This window comes from Kogia breviceps, chromosome 10 (genome assembly GCF_026419965.1).
Source record: "Kogia breviceps isolate mKogBre1 chromosome 10, mKogBre1 haplotype 1, whole genome shotgun sequence".
Classification (NCBI taxonomy): domain Eukaryota; kingdom Metazoa; phylum Chordata; class Mammalia; order Artiodactyla; family Physeteridae; genus Kogia; species Kogia breviceps.
Window position 1 is genome coordinate 66,190,100 of NC_081319.1, and position 27,448 is coordinate 66,217,547.

Here is a 27,448-nt window from a genome sequence, read left to right on the forward strand (position 1 = left end):
AATTAAGCACAACTAAATTTATCACACAGAACAGTAACTTTACTATACATTAGTAAGTTGGTAAACATATACTTCACACCCAAAATTCCACCCCCATAGAAATCTATTAGGATATTACAAAAAAAACCTACAATGTTCTTTGGAAAAATATTTATAGCCACATTCATTTTGTATTTTAAAGTCTATTTGTAGTTACAGTATTTCATTTATTTTTGTGTATGAAGTTTCCAAACTTCTGTATAAATCCTCGAATCTTGTTTTCATTTGGTTGATATGAGTGGTAAACACCAGTGTTGTAATTAAGCATTGGGCTGGACCTGCCATAACTATTGCCCATAGTTGAGGATTTCATTTCTGGGTGGTGTGTACTTGTATTTGGCATGTTGCTTGTTGGCTGAATAGAGCTTTCAATCCTACAAAATGGCTCAAAACGACTGTAAACACGCCGGTCAATTGAATGAGTTCTTATAAGCTCATCATTGGGCTTTGGCCTTGGAGAAGAAGCTGGTTTTCTTTCAGGAACAACAACTGCTTTAATCTCTTTTGAATCTCGGTACTGGATCTGCTCAGTATTGAATCTCGGGGCAGAGGCATCTGCTCTTTCCAAGAACTTGCTTACAACTGGACTTGAAGAAGGTATAGTTTTGTTACTTTCATCAGATGAAGAATGTATCCCCTGAGATGAACGAACTGCTAAATCTTCCTTACCCTTGTGGATGCTGCCTGGAGAGTTGGATGAAAAGGAATGTTTTCTTCTAGGAGATGAATCAATTTGGAGTTCTGATTTTTTTTGTTTTTGTTTCTCTTCAGCCTCAGAAACTAAAGTGACAGAACTACTACACATTCTATAAAAGGCAGGTGCTTTATTTTTGGATAGATTTTCTTTCTTTTCTGGTGTAAGGCTAAGTAATGACCTTAACTTCTGAGATCCCTTTTTCAAAAAACTTGGGGAGCCCTTCACTTCTTTCTTGGAAGTGAGTTCTTTGTTGGGTTCTTCTTTATTCACATCAAGCAAAGCAGCAATGGAAATTGACTTGATAGCAGTGTCACTCCGAGGATCTCTCTTAGGAACCTCCTCTTCCTCACCCTCTTCCATGGCATGGGTCACATTATGAACGCTTCTAGAACTTTTTAATAAATCCTCTTTAGGTTCTTCTGGTTGTCTAATTGGATTCCTGGTAAATGTACTATACGTATAATGCTTACTATTTCCATGATTTAAATTGCCTTTTGAGTGGTCAACGAATGGGAAACTTCGTCTTTTAAGCAGATTCTCATTTCCTTGATTCTTTAGGTTTGCTGTCTGCTTATTTACAGACAAGCTTGTATATAAATAGTTGTTTGAGTCTGTAGGGCCATTTGAAGTTGGGATTAAAACTTCCAGGTGGCTTTCGGGAACCTGTAGGGCGTGCGTTTTTGGTGCCTCCGACTGCAACGGGAGCTTGGGGGTTGATTCCTGCGAGGGTTTGTCTGTCAGATGCTGTGTGCCTGTTGGGGTGTCTGGGATCTTTTTAGGCGTATCACTTCCCTGGGAACCAATGACTGTTGAATTTGAGGAATCAGTTGTACAACTGTTAACTTCCTGTTGCTCAAGTAAAGTGGGTTTAAACACAAAAGAAGAACGAAGCCGAGAGTGAGTATAAACGGTATTGGCTTTCAGATTCTCAGGACCCTCGTAACCCTCAAACCGGTCACCTAGAACCGATCCATTGGACTCAGAGGAAGCTTCTGAATGGTCATTTAAGTAGGATTCAATTCTCCAGTTACGCAAGAATGACTTGGTGGTATGTTCAAGGGTTGGCATGTGTTGTTGCAAAAAGCGAATATGATTATCTGTCCCGTTAAAAGACCTCCTCACGGTGGAATTCCTTTCTGGAAGGTTTGTCTTCCTCTGGGCAAGTCGGTCAGCAAAACTCTGGGCAGGTGTGTTCTGGTGGCCTGCATAGCCTCCCTGTGATGAGGATGCCACACTGAGACTATCTGAAGGCCTTTTCCAATTACAGGGAGCATTAACGGTTCGATTCAGAGCCCTGTTAAGCAGCAGGTATGGCGCTGTTTCTGGCTGTTCCCCAGCATAACTATGCCTTTTCCAATTTTCATTTATCTGACTGTGTTGATGCTGACGGATTGGACCATTAAAGTTGGGAACAAAATGAGGTTTGTATGCATGATTTCTTATGCTATATCTGTCACGTTCATTGAGAGTATATATCCCTCTGTTTTTGAAGTAGCTAGAATCTAGTTTATGAATTTTGTCTTGTCTACCAAAAAGGTTTCTTTGGCTGGAAATGGAAGCCAAGGAAGACACTGAACGCTGGTAAGTGCCATTCTCCCAGAGTGCTTTGCTGTGCTTCACCCTTTCTGACTCTTCCCGTGCAAATGAGCTGGGGACACAGGACCTGGCATAGAGAGTCCTAAATTCTTCATCAAAGGACTCAACAAGTTGTCCTGTGATTATCTGAACCATGCTGAGGTGTGCTTTTTCAAATGACCACATGTAGCTGGGGAAAAAAAAAAAAAGAAAATAGGCAAATTTTAATTGTGCTGACAATATTTAGCTCTATTAAGAAAAGTGTCATTTAATGTCAGCAAAAGAGTATTTTTGTTTATGTTCCTTAACTACCATAATTTAGAACATCTTCAGTCATTACATGCTTATAGTACATGTCTCCCCACTCCCATATTCATATGTTAAATAACAAAGCAACACAAGTCCTGGCTTTCAATCCATCCATAATTTCAAGAAGTACACAGAAAAGCCTGGTGTGCATTTTTCATCTCTGCCTATTAAGATTTTATGGAGTAAAATATGACATTATATTCCATATAAAGCATCCTGGCAGGGTGCAGGCAAGCTGGTATTGGAGGAAAAGTTGAGAGACCTGGCCTCTGCCAAGCTGTCTATTCCACATGAACTTGTACCTCAGTTTCCTCCCAGCCAGAATGAGGATAAGGACAGCATAATCACTACAATTCCTTGTGGTCCTCGCATGTCATGATGCAAGATCATCTGTGCTAATCCATGTATTTCATCTCTGTGGCTTAAGTGTAAGTGTAATTTAGGTGCCAGGGTTTGGAAACAGACAGGATTTGTGGCAGCAGCTTCAGCCACTAAGGGCATCCTTCACTTCACTCAGTATATACAGTAAATTCAGTCCTTATAAACCATGCCAATCAGAATGCCAATTAAGACCTTTCCATGTAGAATACAATTGCTAGGGGATTGAAGTTTGTAATTACTTTATAGTACTTTGTGGAACTTCAAATCTCTCTCCTGGAGTTTAGAGGCAACAGTTATCTTGAAGTTTCATATATAATTTTAAATCTTATTTTAGAAAATCTTGATAATGTAACATACAGAGTAACTGAGCTGAAAAGGCCATTGCTAATATGCTATATCTCAAAAAATGTACGTGATACAATGGGGGTTTATACGAAAGAAAAAGGAGACAGAGCCATTCTCCACAATAAAGGAGCTTACTGTTTATACAGGGAAGATAATAACAGAGGCAGATGGAAATATTAAAAGAATGTGCAGAACAATAATATAAAATATCATAAACAGCAGTGTATGACTTAGAAATCGTCTTATTCTGATATGCTTAATTTTATCAGTATGCTTACTGAATGCATAGTATGAGAATAATATTTTTATGTACAGATGTGTGGACCACCAGGATGACTTATAAGAAATAGTACAAAAGTGAATCATTCGAGGAATTTTCAATCCAACTGAAGGTATGAATATCAAATTTGTTAAAAACAGCAAGTAAAAGAATAAATATTAAGCTATCAAATAGAAGAAAATCCCCAGAGACCGTAAGAGTTTAGCAATATTTTGACAGAGACTAGAAGCCTAGAAGTTCAAACTTGAAAAGTGTGGGAAAACAATTTGTGTCAAAGAAGAAATGTATGTAAAAAGGAAGGAAGCAATAGTGGCTATGTTTTGGCTGAACACAGAAAACAAATTATATTTAGCTGAAATAAGAAGCTATCTAAGAGACTGATGAACTAGTGGGGGAAATCTTGAAAGCAAAGCAGGGAGATCACAAGATTTTTTTAAAAAGTACAAAATTCTCTCTTAGTCAAATCTGTGGACAATACTAAGTATCTTCCAGGTTTTCCTATGACAATTTCAAATGAGGGTATCCAATTCAAAATTTGATTTACACACATTGATTAAAAAGTATATGTGTTTTATCTCCTCATTGTTAGTATCATGATATAGCAAAACATCTCTTGTATTTTCCTGATAAAACTGTCCTTGTGACATGTGAGCTGTCACAAAGTGTGTGACATGGTGAGTAGATGCCAGACCTCTCTAGAAATGCTGGGCATTTAGCATTTCAAGAAGTTTTATGGCTAAGAAATTTGAATTAAAGAAGAAGGCATCCTGAATTTGCCTACAAGGAAAACAATGGCAATACTAGAACAGGAGAGATGAAGGCTGTTTTTACCCAAAAGGGAGTACATTTTTAACCAGTTTCTACAAAGATTGGTTCATAACAGTTCCACCAGATCCTCTTATATTTGGTAACAATAAGAAAAATCCATAATTATGTCAGAAAAAAACAAAAATGACAAGGGCTGAAAACCAACAATTTTTTTAAAAGAAGTATATTTAAAATTAACATGAAATAATAAAGAGCATAATGTTGTTAGATAATTGTTTTGATAAATTTTAATAATCTGTGGTCCTATGTATTCCATATTCACTTACTCAAACAGTAACTTAAATTTTGCCTCTGACTTATGACATAGATAAGAAGATAAAGAGTTTCTGTTGCTGTTTGTTTGTTTTTTCCAACACCAATTTTAAAGTAGCTCAGTTACAGTTATCTCAACAGATATCAGCTGTTAATATCTAGTAAGACAAAGTTGATGTGAATTTATTGTTGAAGATCTTCAAAGTGAAGTTAAATAATAAAAATAGAAAGTACTCATTATGATGAGATTAATAAACAACATTCTATAAGTCAAGTGAACTCCCATTTTAATTAAAATTTCAATTAAAACCCCTCTAAAAACAAGTGGGTCTGACCAAATAGAAACACAAATAATGAGTCTTTAAAAGAATTAATTAATTTCAAGCACTAGTTGTAATTTCTGCTCTTAACACATTTTCCTTTAAAATTCCAAAGAGGATTTTCAATATAGGGTCCCTGAGCTCAAAGAGAAATTTAGCAAATATTAACAGTTAAAACAGGCCTAAAATAGCAGTTGACATTAGGGGTTTTGGATGAATTAACTCATTTAATTCTCGCGACACAAGGTAGGTTCTATTATTATCGTCCTTTTAGAGAGGAGGAAACTAAAGGGCAACCAAGTTAAGTAACTTGTCCATGGCCACCCGATTCAATGTGTTGCCTCCTTCTTGTGGAATTTTTAAGTTCTTAAGAGAAGAGGCAAAATTTGCCCTCACATTGTCCTGTTGACATCCACAGCTCTCCTGGCTTCTTCCTGCAGTCCTTAGTATTGAGTCATCTAGGAGTTCACGTGTTTTTGGTGTTTTTATCTGTCTATTGATATAGTCTTACTGTGTATCCCATTCAGGACCAATGCCTGGAATTTATAAGGGAGTTTGAAGGCAGCACTTATATTCTGGAGTCAGCTGGACCTAGACTGGGTTGCCAGACCTGAACTGTCTTTTGGTCCTTAGCTGTGATGTTTTGGGCAAGTCACTGAACCTTCTAGAACTTCCATTTCATCATTTATAAAATGTAGATTAAAAACAACTGCCTTGCAGAGAAATTGTAAGGACTGAGAAGGAAACATAAGAGCCAAGCTAGAACAGAAGTAGGTCTATTCCACCAGTGGTACCCTAGAAGGATGCCAGAGAGTAGATGTGGTGTTGAAAAACCTTGCCTAGTATCTTCTGTGGCATTTTAACAGCCAGACTCTTCAATGATTTTTCAGTAGTCCTATGATGACAACATGATAATCATCAGAGTCTCAATAATACTAAAATAAGAGCAATCCAGGGGCTTCCCTGGTGGCACAGTGGTTGAGAATCCGCCTGCCGATGCAGGAGACACAGGTTCGTGCCCTGGTCCGGGAAGATCCCACATGCCGCGGAGCAACTAAGCCCGTGAGCCATGGCCGCTAGGCCTGCGCGTCCGGAGCCTGTGCTCCGCAACGGGAGAGGCCACAACAGTGAGAGGCCCGCATACCGCAAAAAAAAAAAAAAAAAAAAAAAAAAAAAAAAAAAAAAAAGAGCAATCCATTAGGCAGCTTCTTCAAGGTGATACACAGCTTCTATTTTTATGAAATTATTATGCTTCATACTGCTTTCATAAGGAACAAAAACACTTTTAGCATTATAGAGCTTTAGGAAACCTGAGATATAAGTTAACTCTCTCATTTTGGGGAGGAAGAACTTGAAGCCCAAGGAAGTTATGTGACTTGTGCAATGACTTCACAGCCAGAACTGAAATTCAAGTTTCCAAGCTTTTCATGCAAGGGTTCTTCTCTTATTTTTAAGAAATAACTAAGCAGATTACATTAAAACTTGAAACTCATAAATTCTATAAATGATTGATAATACTGGAGGTAAATACAATGATCTTACCTGTAGGAACCATACATAACTTTCTGGGAGTCAACTAACAAAAATTTCTGTTCCATTTTTCCATGAAATTTTGCTCCTGTTTTGGAAAGATAATCTTGGCCTTTTACTGTCCGTACTCGGATATTCTAGAATTGCATGTAAATATAAAGTAAAAATTATGGTTAGAAAGGGGATATTTTGAAAAGTAAAATGTATCATTGTAAAAACTTAGTAACCAAAAAAGTACACATGAAATAATTTTTTAACAACAACAACAAAAATAGTGAAAAGCACATTTTAAAACACCACCCAAAAAAGAAATACTCAAGGAAAATGGTCACTTAAAATAATCTATTTTAACATAACTTGTATCATTTACACAGGATGGTTCTATAAGTCACTTAGGGTCCTACTGCAAGAGCCCCTTTCAGGTTACAGTAGCATGATAACAAAATAACTAAGATTAAAATCCACCTGTCTTTTAATAAGTCAAACATCACTGAAAACACTGTGCTAAATGATTGTGACAAGCAATATCTGCTGAATGAAAGAATCACTCAAGCCAGTCGTTTCAAGGTTGTAAATTAATTATGACTGGCAGCAAAGTTAACTCAGAAGTTTAAGTGCCCCACCATCAAGAAAAGCATCCTATAAAACCATCCCGAAGATGGTGAAGTCACAGTCTGAAAAGTACAAGGAACCCCTTCTGTGGTCACCACCTTAAATATATGGTGTACATTTAGAGTAATATAACTTACCATGACTTACATTCAATGACTGAGATAAAGATAAAATAGTTGAAGAAAACAAAACAAACCATGAAATACTTACTCTGAGACGTTGAACTTGACAGCCCTGTTTCTCGGTCATACTTAGGAAATGATTAAAGTTTGACTCATCAAGCAGAATGTACACAGATATCCCTCGAGTTGATGCCTCCACTATTTCTTTGAAAATGTCCACATCTGTAAATATATCCATCACTAAAGCAATGACCTGTTAAAGATAAGAATATGAAACAATTTTAGATACCCAATAGAGAAAGATCTAAAAATTGCTTGCTTTCAGGAAAAATTGGACAAAATAGAAAATAGTTCAATGCATAATATATATATATATATAAATGTATACACAAATATTTGTGCAGTTTTCTAAAATAGAAGATAGAAAAGTATACTGAAAATAAACAAACTATATACATACTTGTAACACTAAGTAATTTCATACTAGGTTTAAGTCAAAGGGAATCTTCATTTCAGTAGAATGTTGAGTGAAGGGCAGATCCAAATCATGGCAATCAAGGTTGCCTGTAGGGTGAATGGAGGGGACAGGTAGATAGAGGGTAGAAATTGGTGCTACAGTTTTCATGGGAAATATTTCCAGGGAAAAGCAAGATTTCTGTAACTAGCTGTTAAGAATAAAAGTCTTGGAGGACTAGGACAGAGAAAAAAAGTCTTCTAGAAATAGAAATATAGCTAAGAAAGGACCAAAGATAAGAAAGGGTATAAGAAGACTTGAAGACTGGAAAATTAAATACATATGCTTAAAATTAGCTTAGCAGACAGAACAAGTAAAAGAAAACAAAATGGACAAAAAGATATGATGAAAAAGGTAAATGCAGAGAGAAATATCCTATGGAACAGGCCCCTAAAATGAAGAGAGTCCAAGTTAACTGTTGGAAACAGAACCATTATTGCCTTTGAGAAGCAGTGATGCTGAAAGAAAGGGAAATCATTCGACTGACTATATGCCAGATGAGGACAGAATCCCTGCCCTTTGTTTCTTCCCCAAATTTGTGCTTACAAATTTGGGGAAGAAACCACAAGCAATACAGAGAAGAGGTAAATTATGTGATAAGCTATAAGATGAAGTTTATTGGGAAAAAATTAGAGCAGAATAAGGGGGGAATCACAGTTCTCTGGAAATTGAGAAGTAGGGGTTTGGGGCTTTCGGGCTAAGCCTCTCTGAGAAAATGTCCTTTGAGGAAGTCCTCAAGATGGATATCCTGAGGAAGTGTGTCCCAGGCAGGGGGACCCAGCAATGCAAAGGTCCTATATCAGGCTCAAGAAACTGAAAGGGCAGAAATAAAACAAGAAAGGGAGAAACTAATCACAACACCCTGAAGGCATTATAAAGCCTTCAGTGGTTTTTCCTGAATAAGAGTGTAAGCTGTTGAGGGTTATTATTGAAGTAATAATATGGTCTCATTTATGTTAGAAAAGGATTGTTCAGGTTACTGTGTTAAGAACAGACTTTAAGGCTGGAAGGCAGCGTGGAAACAGGGAAGCCAGTTAGAACTATTGGAGCAATTGCAGTGGGAGGTGATGGTGGCCAGGACCAGACGGTCCTGGTACCAGCCAGTATCAGTGATGAGGAGAAATGGTCAGCACTGGATATTTTGAGCCAAAAGGACTTCTAGATGGACTGAATATGGGATGTGGGAGAAAGAGGGGGAAAAAGAGGATGCACCAACCTGAAGGACAGAGTTGTCATCCACTGAGATAGGGCAGGGTACAACTACACTAAATTTTAGGTAAAAGACTGAAAAGGCAAGTTAAGTTTGAGGGACTTGGATATTCAAGTGGAATACTGAGTAGGGAGGTCTAGGCCAGAGCTGTCAACTGGGTGTTGTAGTGTAGAGATGATAATTAAATCCAAGTCATCCAGGGAGATTGGATGAATAGTTAGGAGATCTAGTACAAGAGGGGCTAGCAAAGGAAGACTAAAAGAAGGGGCATCCTGAGAGTCAAGTTAAGACAGGGTATCAAGAAGAAGGGTATCCTCGAGAGTGTCATACCCTACTGCAAGGCCTAGTAACATGAGGATTAAGCATTCATCAGATTTAGTAATATACAGGTAATTGATGACTTCACAGTGTAGTTTTAGTGGAGTGGTGAGAGCAAAAGCTTTCTTGGGAGGGGTTTAATAGGGTTTGAGAGGACAAATACTGCAAGTTATCTTCAGGTATAGGTAACTCTTTTTGAGTAATCTGGCTACAAGGAGAAGCAGAAAAATAGAGCAGTAGCTGTGGGTAAAGCTGGGTCAAGAGAAGTTGTATTTTTTGTTTTGTTTTAAGGTGAGAGAAATAACAGCAGGTCTGTGTGCTAATGAAATGCTCCAGTAAAGAGTGAAAATCAGTGATGCAAGAGATGGTGGGAGGTGGAATGGGGAAGCAAAGGATTTCTGGAGGAAGACCTTTGAGCAGGCAATAAAAGACAGGATCTAATGCAAAAAATAGAGCACAGGGAATAAAGATCTGCAAAAGATCATTGTACTACCAAGCCAGAAGGCCAGGTACAAGGTGCAGGTGCTGGTGGGAGTACAGATGTGGTGGAGGGGCTATGGACGTTCTCCTCTGAATAATGCCACTTTCTCAGTGAAATGGGAGGCAAGGCCTTCAACTGTGAAGACCTTGGATTATGGAAGACATGTTAGCGGTATGAGGAAAAGGGGTTAAGTAGTCAGCTAGGAGGGTAGAAGAGGGAACGGACTACAGAATATAGTGTGACTGCAGAGTGGCATTAAGGACCCACCAAGTCATGTATTTAAAATCAGACCAGTCAATGTGACTGAGAGCTATTCTCTCTCACCAAGGAACAAAAACTGTCAAGAAATGAGAAGGAAAGAAATGCCCTGGGAATAGACACATGGCAACAACAGCTAGGATAATGTACTGGATACATTGCAAGTATGTTAGAACATGAAGAAGGTCATGGATGATATATGATTTAATCCAATAAGATGTTAGAACAAAATACTGGGCCATGTCCAAATTATACACGATGATGACATTCTTTAAACTACCAGTAAAATATACTTCAATCAGATTTTCTTTAGGAAGAACAATTTGAATCACTCTAATGGCCTCATGTGATCCTTCCCTTGTTTATAAATGGTATGACGTGGCAGGAGAAGGGAGAAGCTAGTTAGAACAGCTTCACCTGTGTCTTGTGCATATTCTCTATAAAATCGAACATGTGAAAAACCTTCAATCACATCCACAATTATTAATGAATGCATTTATATACAATAATGAGTGATGTGATGGTGTACGGCCATTGAGATAAAGAAATGAAAATGTCCATTTTATAAACTTATTTTACAAAATAATTTTTAAAAAACATATGTCTGGAGCAGTCTAGCATTAATTTTTTTTTAACTAGAAAGGGATTTTTAAAAATAAAGAAGCATTATTGTACTACATGGTATTCTTTGTAAAAAATTAATCAGTATAGCTGAAGAATTTATTTTTAATTTGTCTGATAGTCTCCTGTAACAAATTACTTGAGACTTTGGAAATGAACAAAAACTCATGGCCAGATAAATAAAGGGTTTTGTTTCTAAAAAGTAATTGAAGTCACTCAGCCAATGGAAGATTCTAGCACATAAAAGGTAAACAAATGACAGTCCCTCTTGCATGACAGATAACACAATGCATCAGGATCTGGGAGACAAGATTACACCTCTTTGACAAGTTTATGTGATGTCAATGGAGTCAGGTACCTTATCAGGATTTCTGGTTCCCAGCACCCAGTAGATATCTTGAAAACTTATATAAAGTCTACAGAAAACTTCAGCTGTGCCAAGAAAGGCAAAATAAAATGTAGTCTTTTTAAAAAAATTTAATGGTGGGTTACATTCATGGAAAGGAATGATAATTAGAAATGAGGTATGCCAAACCTGATCTGAAGGTGTTACACTCCCAGCTAGTTAACTAAATCACACTGTGCTATAGAAATAACCACAATGACTTTATATAATGAAATAAAAATGATATACGTGATTAGTACAAGGCTTTTCAAAAGGTACATTAATTGATTTCATAAGTCAATACAGAAACCAGTTACATGAAATGGTATTCATTAAACTACCATATTATATAATTTTAAACTTCTTCTCCTGCTTCTTCATTAATTACTGTTTTATTCTTGTTTGATAAATTGAAAAAGTAAACAAGCAAATGCAATCATCAGCAACATGAGTCTCAGAAAACTTTCAGGAAGATATTCTCAGTGACTTTTAAGATTTGAGTGAAACTTAGCATCTTTTAGTAGTTTCAGAGAAAGTGATTCAAGGATATGAGTTTCCACTTATTTTTCTCAGAGTAGTAAATTTTCCTGAAGTGACCTAGACACACTGAATTAAAAGAATATAAACAGTGACAATAAATTTATGATAACTTCATATTCATGATACAATTTAAGTTCATTTAGGAAAGTAAATAATGAGTTGTTATGTAATTCATAGAAAGGGGAGAAAAAGCTCTAAATGTACATGGTTGTTAGGGTGGGTTCCCAGTAGAATGAAATATACTACCAGGGCTTCATGAATAAGCCTTAAATAATGAATAAAGATTATTTTTAGCTATCAAGCTGGAAGACTAGCATTATACAAATAGAGGCAAAAATTAGAATGATGGTAACAGTAATATTTTAATAAATGTTTATTGAATTAACCTAAAGTTAAATAAACACAAAGATTATCACACTTATGAATATGGAACAAATTTACTTAGGATTTATTTGCATAATTTCTATGAAGGATCTTGAAAATCTGACACATGTTTAAATTTGATCTTAAGAGCAATATAAATCCTGAAGAGGAAAATATGTGCACAAAATAGTATCTTGGGAAAATGTATCTGATAGCAACATTCATACTGATAAAATCTAAATTCTAATGAATCATATTGACTAAAGAGGATCATGCAGCCCTCTTTTTATGGTAATGTTGTAAGTGCAGTGAAGTATTTTTTTTAAATGTGAGGTAGAAACCAATAACAAGAAAAATGAAAAGTATAAATCTGATAGAAAATGTTCATCACAATGTTGACACTGAATTTCCTTAGAAATATGCCTCATCATCTTCAGAATTTTAATTTTGAAACCCATACTGTTTTTTCCACTATAATCCATTAAGATAAAACACTATTAGCAATATGCTTTTATATGACCTAGATACTTAAAGAAATGTAAGTATACCTTGGGTTAATGATGTGTAGTCACAGAACTGTCAGTATTACCCTCAAAATTGAAAAAGTGAATATTATACCTTTTATGCTTCAAAATACTAAGCACCATTTGAAAGGATTCAGACTTCCTTGGTAATTGCCTACATAGATACAGGAGGATTTACCTTTTTCCAACAGAAGGAACGATAATAAGGAGTTCAAATTTTTTAAAAAAATCAACAAAGCTTTTTAATAACCATATCTATAATAAAATTCAACACAACTAGAAAACCTTAAGAATTGAGTAATAGAAATCAAGGGAAATGATCACTTAGGAAATATATATCTCTGAGTCTGTAATGCCTGTTAAAAGCAATGTGCTAAATGGATTTCAGAAAAAAGAGAGCCTGATATTAGGAATAAGTGCTTTTGGTCCTTATCCTTCTGCAGCTTAAATAAAAGTATCCATTTTGTGTGAAATTTCATAAATAATATATTGTATGCACTATAATATTGTTTAGTAAGTTTAAGCTTTACATTATTAATGCCATAATTTTTGCACATATATAAGCATCTATACTAGTAGCTAAATTGATATCAACTGGTTTGGTCTGCCATAAATTGTGTAACATTTGGAAAGTCAGGGAAATGATTCTGAGTCTCACTGACCTCTATTATATATTAAATAAATCGCAGATGATCATGTGTGTACCAAGTTCTAAAATTCTATGTTTCAGTAACTATTCATTTACTCCCAATTACCCAACAATTGGATTAAAACATGCATTGTACTTAGCTTGTAAAAATCTCACCAACCACTACCTGGTGAAAGTGAAAAACAAACAAACACAAATCCTGGGTATTGTACTAAAATTCAATAGAAGATGTAAGGGGGAATGTTTGGGCTGTGTTATGGCTACAACATAAACCTGTAGTAGTACATATGTTTGACAACTCAGAAGAGTTGCATAATTATTGACATTTCCCTCCCTTTCTGCATTGTTATAGGATTGAAAGTACTTATACACCAGTATTATGGACTGAATGTTTGCGTCTTCCAAAAATGCATATTTTGAAATCCTGAGCAGGCTTAAAAAAAGCAGCAAGAAGAGCCATAGTCCTTTTACTGATTTCACAGTTCAGCCCTCTTACAAGTTCTCATTTCCCCAGAACTTCCAAAAAATGACTTCTCCTGAAACTTTGCCTGACAAGGGCCCTGAGCATGGGCCCCCAAGCCAAGGTGTCAGAATCTAGATCTTGGCAAACTGACCAAAGTAACTTGTTTTCCTGAGACTCTTAGGAGATCTCCTTTAACCTGTAGCATAACTATCCATTGGCTTGGAATAACTATTATCTTATTTATTTTTTTCCAATATAAAGGGATGTCTGTCAGGAAGAAAGGAGTGAAGGACACTGCAGGTGGAAAGACAAAGAGGGAAGAAGGGAATAAGAATCTATTACTAGTTGTGTTGGGAAAATTGTAGAGTAGCATTTAAAGGGGAGGAACCGTTTGGGTAACAGGAACTGAAGCATTAGGAATACTCACCAGGAATAGCATTAGAACGCATTTTGCTGGGACATGGAAATCTGCTGAGGAGGAGTTAGCCGTAAGGCTAGAAAGATTAGAAAGGTCAGTTTGGCCAAGACTGTAGAGGGCAGCCCTTGCACGCCAGGCTAACTACAGATTCCCTGAGGCACCAATGGGTAAGGATTTAAAGCTTTTCGCCAAAGAAGTATGTGATTGGAAAAATACTTAAGAAGATTAATATGTTAGTATACATGGGATGAGTGAGAAACTGGAACATCTACCAGCAAGGAGAGGAATTAGGAGGTTTCAATCCTAATGCAGCATAAATGTGTAAGATCCCAATGTGAATGAAGGCAGCAGGAATAGAAGGAAGGGATGGAGGTAAAGCTGCAATGGATGACTTGACAAGACTCAGTGGCTGAGTGCTTGAGAAAGACAACAGAGAGAGGCTAGTCAGGGCTCATCAGGTATTAGAGACCTAAATTACATGGAGAATTATTGTACCATTATAAGAAAATTTAAAATTTGAAAGGAGTATTTGTATATAAGGAAATTCAAAACAATGTGATCAACACCATGCTAAAAGGTTGTACTCTTTGTTTTTCCTATCTACCTATTTATCTATTCATCCATCCTTTTATCCATGCTTTTTTAAAATTAGCCATTGAAACTTAAGTGTTTTTAGGCATACAGGAAAAGTTAGGTGGACATCAAAGGAATAAAATAGGAAAGAGGTAACACTGTTGATGGCATACAATCTCCGTGGAGTCAGAATGGGATGGCATGAGCAGAGGAGGAAGAGTTTGCCTTAGAATTAGGTTCTATGGATGTGCTAAGACTACAGGGGAGAAGAGAATGAGTACTAACTGCAAGAAACGTTTTGATGGTGTATAGGATATTGTGAGAGGAGGAAAGGGAAACAGATTAGGTGACTGTCACTGGATGCCCTCAGCATACACTTCATGGTTGGGGGTAAAGCCTTCCTCTGGGGCTGTGGTCAGTGAAGGCTCAGACTGTGGGCTTACATGGGAATGAAGAAGGTCCAGAACAGTTGCTCTGAGGAATACAGTACAGAGTTAACAGGAAATTAAAAGTTATGCAGTATAACAGTGAGAGGCCAACTGAGTTTTTTTTTTTTTTTTTAATGTAAACTTGAAATTGACTTTTTAGCTAGTTTTTGAGAAATTTTTCCACCAACATTCAACAAATGTCAAAAGACATTTAGGTAACAGAGAAATTTCAATACTGACTAGGTATTTAATAGTAATGCTTGTTTTAGGTTTGATAATTTATACTTTTTAAAAAGCCCTTATTTTTTAGAGAATTATATTGAAGCAATTCCAGATGAAATGAAACCATCTGTTACATGTGATTTTCTTCAACTTAATTCAGCAGCAGTGGAGGATACGGAGGAAACGAAATCGAACACAAGTTGATAATTAATGAAACAGGGTGGTGGGTACATGAGGAATCATTATCATATTCTCTCTTCTTTTATATACGTTTGAAAGTTTCCAAAGCAAGATGATAAGTAATCAAGAAACTATCTAAACTTTCACTCCATCCATCGTGTTCCTTCTTCTCACTTTTCTATTTTTATCTTTTTAGCTCAGATATCATCCTTGCTAAATTTCCCCTTTATATTTGTACTCCTTCTCCCTAAGTCACTCTTCAGTGTTTCCTTTTCTTCCACAAATCTCTGTCCCTACATATCTCTCTGATTCTGTCATTTTTCTAGCAAGGTGAACTAAGAGAAGAACATAAACTTTTTGAGCCTCAAATTTCTCATCTATAAAATCAGGTGGATAACTCCCATTCTGTAGGATTGTTGGGAAAATTAAGATGCTGTATATCAAGTCTGTAATAAGTGGCCCATGGTATAGGATGTTACATAGTATAAGCACATGGCAAAGGATCACTGAATAGTTGCTACTATTAATAAAAACATGGGTGATAACAGAGCTTGAAGAATAGGCATTTTGTTATATTTGAGCAAAATTTTATAGTCCCTAATTTAAAGAGATGAGTAAAGTGTTTCACATGTTTCAAGCCATTATTTTCTTAATTTACAGCATTGGCCTTAACCAAATATTCCCCAATAATTAAAACAACAATTACAACAAAACAGAACAAAACTTTCTATTCATGTTTTACGAGGCTGCATTCTTTACTTGAGCAATAACTGTGTTACTTTAATGTCAACAATTAATTAACCTGACATAAAAAAATCAAACATACCACATGGCAAAAATACCACAGATCCTATTTATTCAATCGTAATTTCTATCTGGATAAGAAACTTGAATATCAAGGTATCAAGGAGTTACACAAAAGTTATGAAATATTGCAGTAGCATTTTTGCATTTAGTATAAGTCTTTCCTATGTCTTTATAGTCAAGTTATATTCACCTAATCCTCTGTTTATTTAACTCTACTACTCTCTTTTCTCTCTTGGATAATTTTTTTTCACCGCTAGCTTCTGAGAATTGTGTATTATTTTTCACTTTGATGCCTGAAAGTTGAAAGGCCACATACCTTTGGTGGTAGGGAAGAGGCATTCTAAAAGTTAAGAGACAGGGGAAATAATTTAATTTTCAGGGGCTCATCAAGCTAAGTTGAAAAACATTAACCGCATTACCTAGAATATTTCCTGAATAATCCCTCTCCCACACACTCCAGGTTTCTTAAGTACTTCGAACACCTAATGATACTCATTCTCTTCAGATAAACAATATACAGACACAAAACAGCAAATGTTTTTCAGTTGGGCTACAGAAACAAGATGCAGATTTCCTATTTTACTAGCAACTATGTTATTTTCAAGTCTTCATTAATATGATTAAAATCTCACTGTGAGAATCTTCCCTTTCTCTGCTGAGAAAATTCTAAAGTATAATTTATTTATTTTCCTTATATGGGTTCAGAAGAAGGAACTTGTCAGAATTCTAGGTTGAAAGTCTGTTTCACTTTACATATTTTATATCTGAAATTTGAGGTTTTATCCAAAGGAAACTGTCTTTATCAAAAGCTGAAATAGTCACATTTGTTCCAAACATTTTTATTAACTTAAACCAAACTGTTTTATCTGTAAAATTAAGGAAGGTCCATGTCCTTACATATCACCCTTGATTAATATTCTACATAAATATGTTATTGAAAAATAAAATATGTTTCATATAACTATATCCTCAAGCAGCTGGTAAAGCTATAAATTTTGGCAAAATGGAAATTAATGATTAAAAAAGAGGAATAGAATGAGATGAGGACAAAAGAGGAGAAAAACTATACAAAAATTCTCTTGCAGTAATACATTAAATTTGGTTCTTATACCAAATTTGTAAAATGACATTTGAAAAGTCATTTAAACTCTAAGTATTTCCAAAGGCCAAATAATTTCATCTTTTACATATAAGGACACAAATAATATTAAAAAGGTACTTCCATTCTAACAAAATTCAAGTTGGAGTTTCAATCTGGGCCAGTGAAATATTTTTTAAACAACTTAAATATGCCTGTAATTTAGGTTTCTTGAGACTTAATTTTTGAAAATAGATCAAATGGCAAAAGAAAAGTACACTGGATAAGCATTAAAACATTCAGATAAAGAAAAAAAATTATCCAAATCATTAAAATGTGAAGCAGTTCAGTAAGAAATCTAAACTTAAGCTTTTATTATTGAGCTGATCAAAGGCAACAGAAAGCTTGCCGATTGATAAGAAGACCAAAGGAATCTGTCCTCTGAGAGCTGTGTAGAAAAGGGGTATGCAGAACGCTCTTGTGAATTTAATGATCTGATAGGAGGGAACACTGTCAATGACATATTTAGTTTCAAATTAAATTAAATTAAAGAAATTAAAGTTTCATGAGCATCTAGAAAAGATTTCCAACCACACTTTCTCAATTAGGCTAATTATTCAGTTAAAAGATCATCTCCCAGTTTTTTTAGACATAATGTTAGATTACTATTTTTTACTTTGAAATCAAACTTCCTAAGTAAAATTTAGGAGTATTTCTTTCAATTCTAGTATCTGGATCAGAAAGTAAACAAACAAGTGGTTAGCAACATTCTTATGACATGAAAAAAATGTATAAAATATTTTTCATAATTAGATACACATACATGGGGAGGGGAGAGGGAGACAGAGAGAAAGAGAGAGAGATTGATTGATTATCTGTCTCGTTCACTCTACCTCCAGTGGAAAAATTACAAAAAACAGACTAAGAAAGGAAAAATGGCAACAATTTCACAATTATGCCAGGGGCAATGGCATTTTCTTTTCTCCTTGGTATATACATACTTTTACAAAACTGACATTATTTATGTAATGTGTATGCCATATATTTGTCATTCTAGAATATTCTATTAACAAATTGTCATAACATCACATGTTCAGAAAAGACAGTTCTCCAAAGCAGTGTGAAGAATGTAGTCTGAACACAGAAGGACCGACTAGGAATCTGCTGCAAAGGTCCAGAACATGATTGGCAAAGTAGGTTACATCATCCAGAGGTCTGCCAAGAAAACATATTTCCCTAAGAGTTTTCAGTGTTGAGAAATTAATGAAAATATTTACAGAAGTGTGGGTACGGTTAACGGAACTGACTATAGAGACAAGCAGGAGAGAGCAAGAGAAAAAACAAACAGAAAATAAACTTCTCTCCTGCTGGTGTTCACTCTCCTGCTGGCACCTCCCACTGAGCATCCTTTCCTGATCAGGGAGGAGGTGGCAAGGACACCCAGGTGATGCAGTCTATGGCATCAGCCTTTGAAAAGCAAAGAGGGGCAGAGAAAGGTGGAAAACAGATCTGGCATGGGTGGGGATAGAGGATAATATGCTCAGGGATGTAGAATGGAGGCCAGGTTTCAGAGATATTCAGGAAGTAGGTGGCAAAAATACAATGTGACCGGCAGCTGGATGGTGGGGTCATGAGTAGAATACACTTCCGGATAACTTCCAGATTTCTGGATTGAATGACTGACAGGTTGGTGTCGTCAATGACAGATACAGGCAGTTGGGAGGTTGGAAAGGAGGAGGCTGGCTTTGGGTCTATTGAGTGTCAGTCATCTATGACACATGGAAATCCTTACAGGCTGTGTGTTGTTAGGGTCTGGGATTCAGGAGAACGCTTCTAGCCTCCAATGTTACAAATTTCCAGCCATCATTCAGACTATTTAAAAATATGTAATTTATAGAATCAAATGTAAATTCTTTACAATGGCATGCAAGGTCTATCACAATCTGAATGCCTTTTCTTCTTTGTTTCATGCTTCACTGCATCTTCCACGCATCCCACTCTGATGCCACATGCTTTCACATCATGCTTGTGCAGTTCCTTTTGTCTAAAATCCCATGGTCTCCTTCTTTACGCAAATCCAGTTCATCTCTCAAGACCTAGCTTACCTGCAGACCTCTTTCACAAAGCCTCTGCTAATTCCCTGAGCCTAAATAAATGGCATCCTAACTTATGCTCCATCTATGGTGTTTAATACTTTTAGCATAGCATTTATTTCATCAGCCTTGTGGCTCACTTATTACTTTCAAGGGAGTAATAAACTAGTGGAGGGTGGGGAAAATATACCTCAATCGTTTTGTATCCCCATCAACTTAACAATACAACTCAATAAAGTTTATTAAATTATTCATGCTTTCTCTAGAGCATCAAATACAGCTATTTTCAAATCATAAACAAGCAAATTTTTTAAATGAATAGTTACAGTTCTAATTTGAATTCCTAAAGATTCCTATCATTTTCTAAATAAAGTACTGTCTCAGAAATCTCTCATGGTACTTTTCATTTACAATTTACCAAGTCTGGGAAGGAGGTGGGTTGGAACACATGGACTGATGTTATTACTGTGTTTACTGGTCTTCTGTTTCTGGGCAATATTTTATGTATGTACACCTATATGAAATAGCAAGAAGACTCCTGAAGGTCACCTGCCTGCTATTCAAATGAACTATGTCCTGAAATCTATCCTAAATGGCACAGATAATAAAGGTAGAAAACATGGGTCCTAGTAAGTGGGGAATAATAACACTTGCACAGTGGAAGGGGTTAGTAAGAATCATCTTTCTCAAAATGGCTCATTTGAGTTGGGCTGGATAAGTAGTATTTCACACGAGTGACATCAGCAACAAAAAGCTGAAGATCATAAAAACTAAAGTATTTATTTAAGATCACACAGTAAATGATGAAACTATGGCTAGAACTGATTTTCTTCTAGGTCAGTACTCTGCCATCAGGCCATATGCCCCCAGACCCTGCCTGAATCAGGGGAAAATGTGTATACCTGAGGAGGTCCCAGAACTTGGTTCCAGACCATCTCTTTTGGTAGAATCCAGTTTGGTCCCAGAGGTGTGGTTAATGATTCATCAATAGTGAGAGGTAGTGAATAGTTTGATGCAGAGTTCCATTCTTGAAATACAACTGTACCCCATGTTCTGAATCTTGTCTAAAATTTCTGACAATCTCTGCAATATTATCATTGGGTTAAGCTAGTATTAAATTCTACCTTGTCTCTACAGTCTATCTAGAGCTATATCTGAGCCACTATGGGATAGAATTTAATCTGAGAGGTTCTATTCCAAATGTATATAAAACCCACCTCACACCTGTTAGAATGGCTATCATCAAAAGAACAAGTTAATAAGTGTTAGTGAAGATGTGGAGAAAAGGGAACCCTCGTGCACCATTGGTGGGAATGTAAGTTAGTGCAACCACTATGGAAAACAGTACAGAGACTCCTCAAAAAATTAAATGTAGAACTACCATATGATCTAACAATTCCACGCCTGGTTATTTATCTGAAGAATATAGAAAGAATAACTCAGAAGGATATATGCATCCCTATGTTCTTTGCAGCACTGTATACAATAACCAAGACATGGAAACAACCTAAATGTCCATCAACAGAAGGCATGATATACATGTACAATGGAATATTACTCAGCCATAAAAAAGAATTAAATCTTGCCATTTATGACAACATAGATGGACCTAGAGGGTATTAGGCTAAGTGAAATAAGTCAGACAGATAAAGACAAATACCATATGATATCACTTACATGTGGACTCCAAAAAACAAAATAAGTGAACAAACATAACCAAACAGAAACAGAGTCATAGATACAGAGAACAAACACGTGGTTGCCAGAGAGGAGCGGGTTGAGGGGAGGGACATAGATGAGGGGGATTAAGAGGTACAAACTTTAAGTTAAAAAATAAATGAGTCACAGATATGAAATGTACAGTGTGGGGAATATAGCCAATAACTATGTAACATCTTTGTATGGTGACAGATGGTAACCAGACTTATCATGGTGATCAGTTTGAAATGTATGGAAATATCAAATCACTATGCTGTGTACCAGGAACTAACATAATAGTGTAGGTCAGTTATACTTCAAAAACAAACTCATAGAAAAAGAGATGAGATCTGTGGTTACCAGAGGTGGGAGATGGGGTGTGAAGAGGGGAGGAGGAATTGGATGAAGATAGTCAAAAGATACAAACTTCTAGTTATAAGTTAAAAAAATAAGGGATTAAATGTACAACATGATAAATATAATTAAGACTGCTGTACGTTGTATATGAAAGTTGTTGAGAGTAAATCCTCAGAGTTCTCATTACAAGGAAAAACTTTTTTTTCTTTTTAATTTTGTATCTATATGAGATGATGGGTGTTCACTAAACCTATTGTGGTCATCATTGCATGGTGTATGTTAACTCAAATCATTATGCTATACACCTTAAACTTATACAGTGCTGTATATCAATTCTATCTCAGTAAAACTGAAAGGAAACTGTACATAAGCCACTATGGATGGTTTCAATACATGCATAAATTATATGAGATATGAAAATTATGGCTAGATTTTTTTTCTTAGAAAATGTAGCTGAAAAGTGGTTATTTGAAAAATCCATCTCATTAATTAATTTTAAAATGAAAAATCAAGCAATCAAAATAAATCATATATTCATCCATAATAAAATATATAGAATATTTTAAATAAGACAGGTTTCAGAGCATTTAAAGGAGTTCTTGGTGGCAGAACTGTGCTCTAGGGATATTTCTCAAAATGGAAGAATCTCGCCAGGTAAGGAACCATACTGCAAAAGTAAAAGTAGAATGGCTCATGAAAGAAATTGCTTAGTTTCTACTAAAGAAATGGAAGAAAAAATAAAGTGGGATGAGGGTATAAGGGATTTGAAGGTCAATGAAATCACTGACTACAATTCTATTAGTAGATTATCTTTTACCAGAATCTTTGCCAGCATTTGCCAAGCTTTTTTTTTTTTTTTTTTTTCTCATGAAATGCCAAGAAGGCAGAGATTTGCATTTGGTCAATAATTGAAGTAGCAACAGCTGCCTCGTATTTCACAAGTGTCAAAGTCCATTAATTTTTTCTTCCTCCAAATTTCGGTAAAGGAGAGCCTTAAATAAGTAATGGTAATTTTATTTTTATCCCTCGAGTGGATTTTCTTTCATGACAGATTCTATGTCACATCTGTTCAATGCCATTCCTTTGATAAAAATCAAATGGTGACTCAAGCTAAATATGTCATCATAACATTTATGTCATTAGGTCTCTTTCCTGAGATTCCTTCAAATCTTAATACATTCTCTGATGTTTGGTCCTGTGTTTAACTGGAACCTTGCATAGAATTAAAAAAAAATTCATTTGTTGAGCAAAGGCATGAATTAAATCAACTCTGACCTCTGAGGTGCTCTCAAACTCTGAGATACTATGCTTCTTTAAAAAACATACAACAAAAAAAAACTTCATAAAAGATTCCCTATGAAAATATCACTGAGAATTCTCCTCTACTTCTTCCGTCTCAGGCCATCAGCTCCTCATGCTGCAAGCTAATGAGATGTTAGACACAGAAGTTGAAAATCGAGATCAAATGGGAGTAAAGAGAATAAGGAACTGAAGAGAACTTCACTGGACTATGACATCACTCAGAAATGTCAGCCACACTGGCTTCTTCTACTTGTATATTTCAGTAACATTGAACAATGCTTTGGAGTCATTTGGCTGTCTTCCATGGTAATGTTTCCAAACGATTGAGATCAGTAAAAAAAATTACACTAAGAAAAATAACACATTCTTAAATAGCATTTGACTGAATAAAACAATGATGGGTATAATCTTCTTCAGTTTAATTAAAAATATAATAAGACTAATCTAGATAGTGGCTTTACTACTCAGAAGAAACAATTTTAAAAAAGGCTGGAATATGTTTCTAACATTTGTGTTTTTTTACCATTAACCAGCATTCAAGAAAAGGCACTGTCTGAAAAGAGATGCATAGCACATGTTAAAAAGTAAGCTTTCTCCACATAACTGTAATGAGCTTTATATTTGATGCTCCTGTTTACCCTAAACACATTACAATAATAGAATATAATGGAAAAGGGCACTTCATAAAACAGGATGAATTTTAATATAACCAGAAAAGAATGTCTAATCAAAAGGGTTCATACATACACATTGAATGAAAGAGATTGCATAATACTTGCCATACCTGTGAATGGATATTACACTATGTGGTTATTTAGTTATAATATTTTACCAGGTCTTAGAGATAATTCTTAGCAACATTATATCAAATCACCTATTAACTGTGGGAATAATCAATAGCTTGTTTTGCTTTGATTCTATACTAGATTGAATTCTAAGTCTAGAAAAATGTTGATTTTTTTTCTTAATTTAAATTTAGATGATAAAATCAGATAAAATAGATAAGGAAGTATAAGCAGCTTCTGGCAGGAAAGAGCTCTCTACAGGGCCCCTTTTGTCTTGTCACTAGCCTTACACCAGGCACCCCCATGCTCTACTCATCTCTGGCCCTAGCACACCTTTCAAACCTTAATCACACAATACCTTGCCCAAATCTGTTGGTTCTTTCCATAGATCAAAGAAGTAGAAATGAAGAATAAGTAATTAACAGATGACCAGATCTCTTCCCTAGCTTCCCCTTTAGTAATCTTGAGAACGAACAGTGTGAACAAGATAGCATCTAAAGAAAAATCACAAGAAGGCAATAAGCCTGCATACATGCCTGTACACCGTGGGGTATGGTGAGCAATCTGACGCCCTATCCCAGTGATTAACTGAGATTACTTCCTGTTTCCCTTTAAAACTTTCAAGGTTGAGCAGAATCTTTGGAGTTGGTTTTTGGGGAACACAAGGCCACCTTCTCCCCAGACTGACAGCATTCTGATTAAAAGAAACTTTCATTTCTACCAACATTTCTCCCCCCCCCCCCCCCCAGCCCCATTCATTTTTGAGCAGCGAGAAGCTGAACCTGATTCGGTAACAAAATCACCAGCTTAATTCAGCCCATGTACATTACCTATATGGGATCATTGTCACAGGTTCTGGTACTTTTTTCTGCTCTTAATAGAATAAATGACCTAGCTTATTTCTAAATTGAACCAGAACATTCTGTACTTTGTGATCTTTTGAAAATTCCATTTAAATGGAATTTCAGTCCTCCATAGAGATAAAACAGGAACATCAGTTGAAACAAGTCTCAGAGTTCCAGTTTAGTCCTTTCAGCACAAAGACACACCCGCGGAGAGCTTCATCTTAGAACAAGGGAGGGAAGCTGTTTTCTGAGGCGAGAATCGCAGGCACCTGGTCATCGTGGCACAAGCTGGGAGAGACACAGTGATTTCAATCTGCTTCACAGCCTGCCATTTTGTCTGTGGCCAATCACCTGTCCTTTTCCCCACCTCTCACTCTCACTTTGGGTGGAAGCACAGAACTTTACTCCGAAGCCGGTGACCTTGGAGCATGGCTGGCAGCCACTCCCCAGCTCTGCCACTCCTGCTTCCCATGTGGCTGCTGCCTCTGGGGCTTTCTTCCAGGCTTCCCCAGGATGTCCTTCATTCTCCTTACAGGTCACTAATGTCCCCTCCTCCACCCTCCCCTTCCTCTTTTCTCTTCCTCCCTCTCATTTTCTTTTTTTCAATTGAAATATAGTTGATTTACAGTGTTGTGTTAGTTTCAGGTGTACAGCAAAGTGATTCATATATATATATGTATATTTTTTCAGATTCTTTCCCATTTTAGGTTATTATAGGATATTGAATATAGTTCCCTGTGCTATACAGTAGGTTCTTGTTATTTATCTATTTTATATATAGTAGTGTGCATGTTAATCTCAAACTCCTAATTTATTACTTCTTCCCTTTCCCTTTTGGTAACCGTAAGTTTGTTTTCTATATCTGTGGGTCTACTTCTGTTTTGTATATAAGTTCATTTGTATCCTGCAATCCCTCTCCTAGGCATGTATCCAGAGAAAACCATAATTCGAAAAGAGACATGCACCCCAATATTCATTGCAGCACTGTTTACAAAAGCACCAAGCAACCTATGTGTCCATCAACAGATGAATGGATAAAGAAGATGTGGTACATGTATACAATGGAATATTGCTCAGCCATAAAAAGGAATAAAATAATGTCACTTGCAGCAACATGGATGGACCTAGAGATTACCATACTAGGTGAATAAAGTCAGAAAAAGAAAGACAAATATCACATGACATTGCTTATATGTGGAACCTCTGATTTTCTCTTGGTCTCCTTTTCCCTCTTTCTCTGTTTTTCTGGATATATACTTTATTTACTTCTTTTTACTGCTTGGCTTCCCCAAAAGTCAATTTTTGCCTTCCACAGCCACTCTGCCAATGTTGGCTTGCGTGAGACTCCTGGAGCCAGAGCTACACTCTGGTTCTCACTCTTTCCTGGCACCACGGCTCTAGTGCTAAGGTGTCTACTGACTCGGTCTCTGAACCTCAGTCTAATGTCTTAACAGGCAGATCTCTTTGGCCCACCCATGGAACAAACACTGAAGTCTGAAATGAGCAGAGGTGGGGTCTCATCCATCTGCTTATTTTTAATTAAAAAAAAAAAGTGCATTGAGCTCTCATTCTTTGCCAGACCCCAAGAGGCATTAAATCCAGGCCGGATGAAGGGGGCAGGGTCCAGTGGAGGAGTGTTTATCTTATCTTAGAAAGGAGTGGGGAGGCAATAATCAAGGTTAGAACAAGATGTAATCTTTGGACAATAGTACTTCTAGGTAGAAATGGTAATATCTGTGAATTCACTCAACAGGGTCCCTTAGGACTTTTGGAAGATAATGCTACTCACTGCTTTTGGACAAGTTTTGTTTGCTCAGCTGGACTTGTTGATAATTGTCTGCATATCAGCATATGTAGTGACCACCACTCCCTAACACCATTAAATATCTGACAAGACCAGCTAATCATAGACATTTTAGAACAGAGAGAAATAGTCTTTTACTTATGATTTTTTAAAAGCACTGACTTATTACTTAACAATTGGACATTGAACAATATGTAAACAAAGACTTTAAACTTTGTGATTAGTCATAGGAGGCTTAAAATAAGAAGCAAATATCTTTGTCAAATGGAGTGAGACAATAACCATCTAGGGTGCCCAGGACAGTTTCAGCCTAACAAAGAACTCTTCCCCTGTCACACAGGATAAGGGTTGACACTAATTCCTCAGTGAGGAGGATCTGGGAAGTGACATTAGAACCTAAGCTATACATGCACAATCCATAAGCATATAGAGCAATGATTCTAATATTCACCTGGAAAATAAAATGTGAGTACATAGGAAAATTCAAAGAAAAGGGTAATTGAAAGTGTACTCTTATGCTAGAATAAATAGTATGCTACTGGCATATAAAAACTTCAGTAGAAAGAAATGGAGGAAAAATAAAGAAGAATGAGTTAAAAAATATACTGTAATCAAGATTCTGTTAAAGATGATTTTCAAACAGTTAAGAAAGAACAATGTTATTACATTAATAGGGTTAGAAAATAAGAAAATAAAGACTGATACCCCAATAGAAAAATGACTGAAACCAAGACACGTGGCCAATAAACATATGAAATGTAGCACAAAATCTCAGTAACAGTATTACAAATTAAACTGCCATGTTTTACCTATCTGCCTGTCAAAAAAACTGAAGTGATTGACAGCACTCCATGTCGGCAGGTGGTGAGAGAAATCTCAGCAGTTGTGTAAATTGAGACAATTTTCCTAGGTGGCAATCTGGTAATGTTCTTAACAGTGAATAGGTACCAAACCACATCCTTTTTCCCCACAAGGGCAATTCCCTGGACTCATCCTAAGAGAGACAGTACTCAAAGGTAGAGATGTACACCTTCATGTTCAACTCTGCACTCACTATGACTACACACATCTGTAAGCAGCCTACAAGCCCAGTAGATAACATGGCATTATAGTACATCCATATAATGGAAAACAGTGGTGAAAATAAGTCAGGTTCAAAGCAGTTTGTAGGATATAAACTCATTGACTGAAATATAGAGAAATATATACATAGAAAAAAATCTACAATTATAATCACCAAAT

The 27,448-nt window shown here is 36.1% G+C and overlaps 1 protein-coding gene across 1 annotated transcript in view; it reads right to left on the reverse strand.

Moving 5' to 3' along the window:
• Positions 1 to 202: 202 nt before the first annotated feature.
• The window catches only part of FAM83B (family with sequence similarity 83 member B), a 76,912-nt gene continuing 49,666 nt past the window's right edge, over positions 203 to 27,448 (reverse strand). Inside the window, exons 3-5 of the mRNA XM_059076267.2 lie at positions 7,379 to 7,543; positions 6,569 to 6,693; positions 203 to 2,501 (exon numbers count right to left, since the gene is read on the reverse strand). Coding sequence (XP_058932250.1) covers positions 203 to 2,501; positions 6,569 to 6,693; positions 7,379 to 7,543 — 2,589 coding nt within the window. The remainder of the gene's footprint in view (positions 2,502 to 6,568; positions 6,694 to 7,378; positions 7,544 to 27,448) is intronic.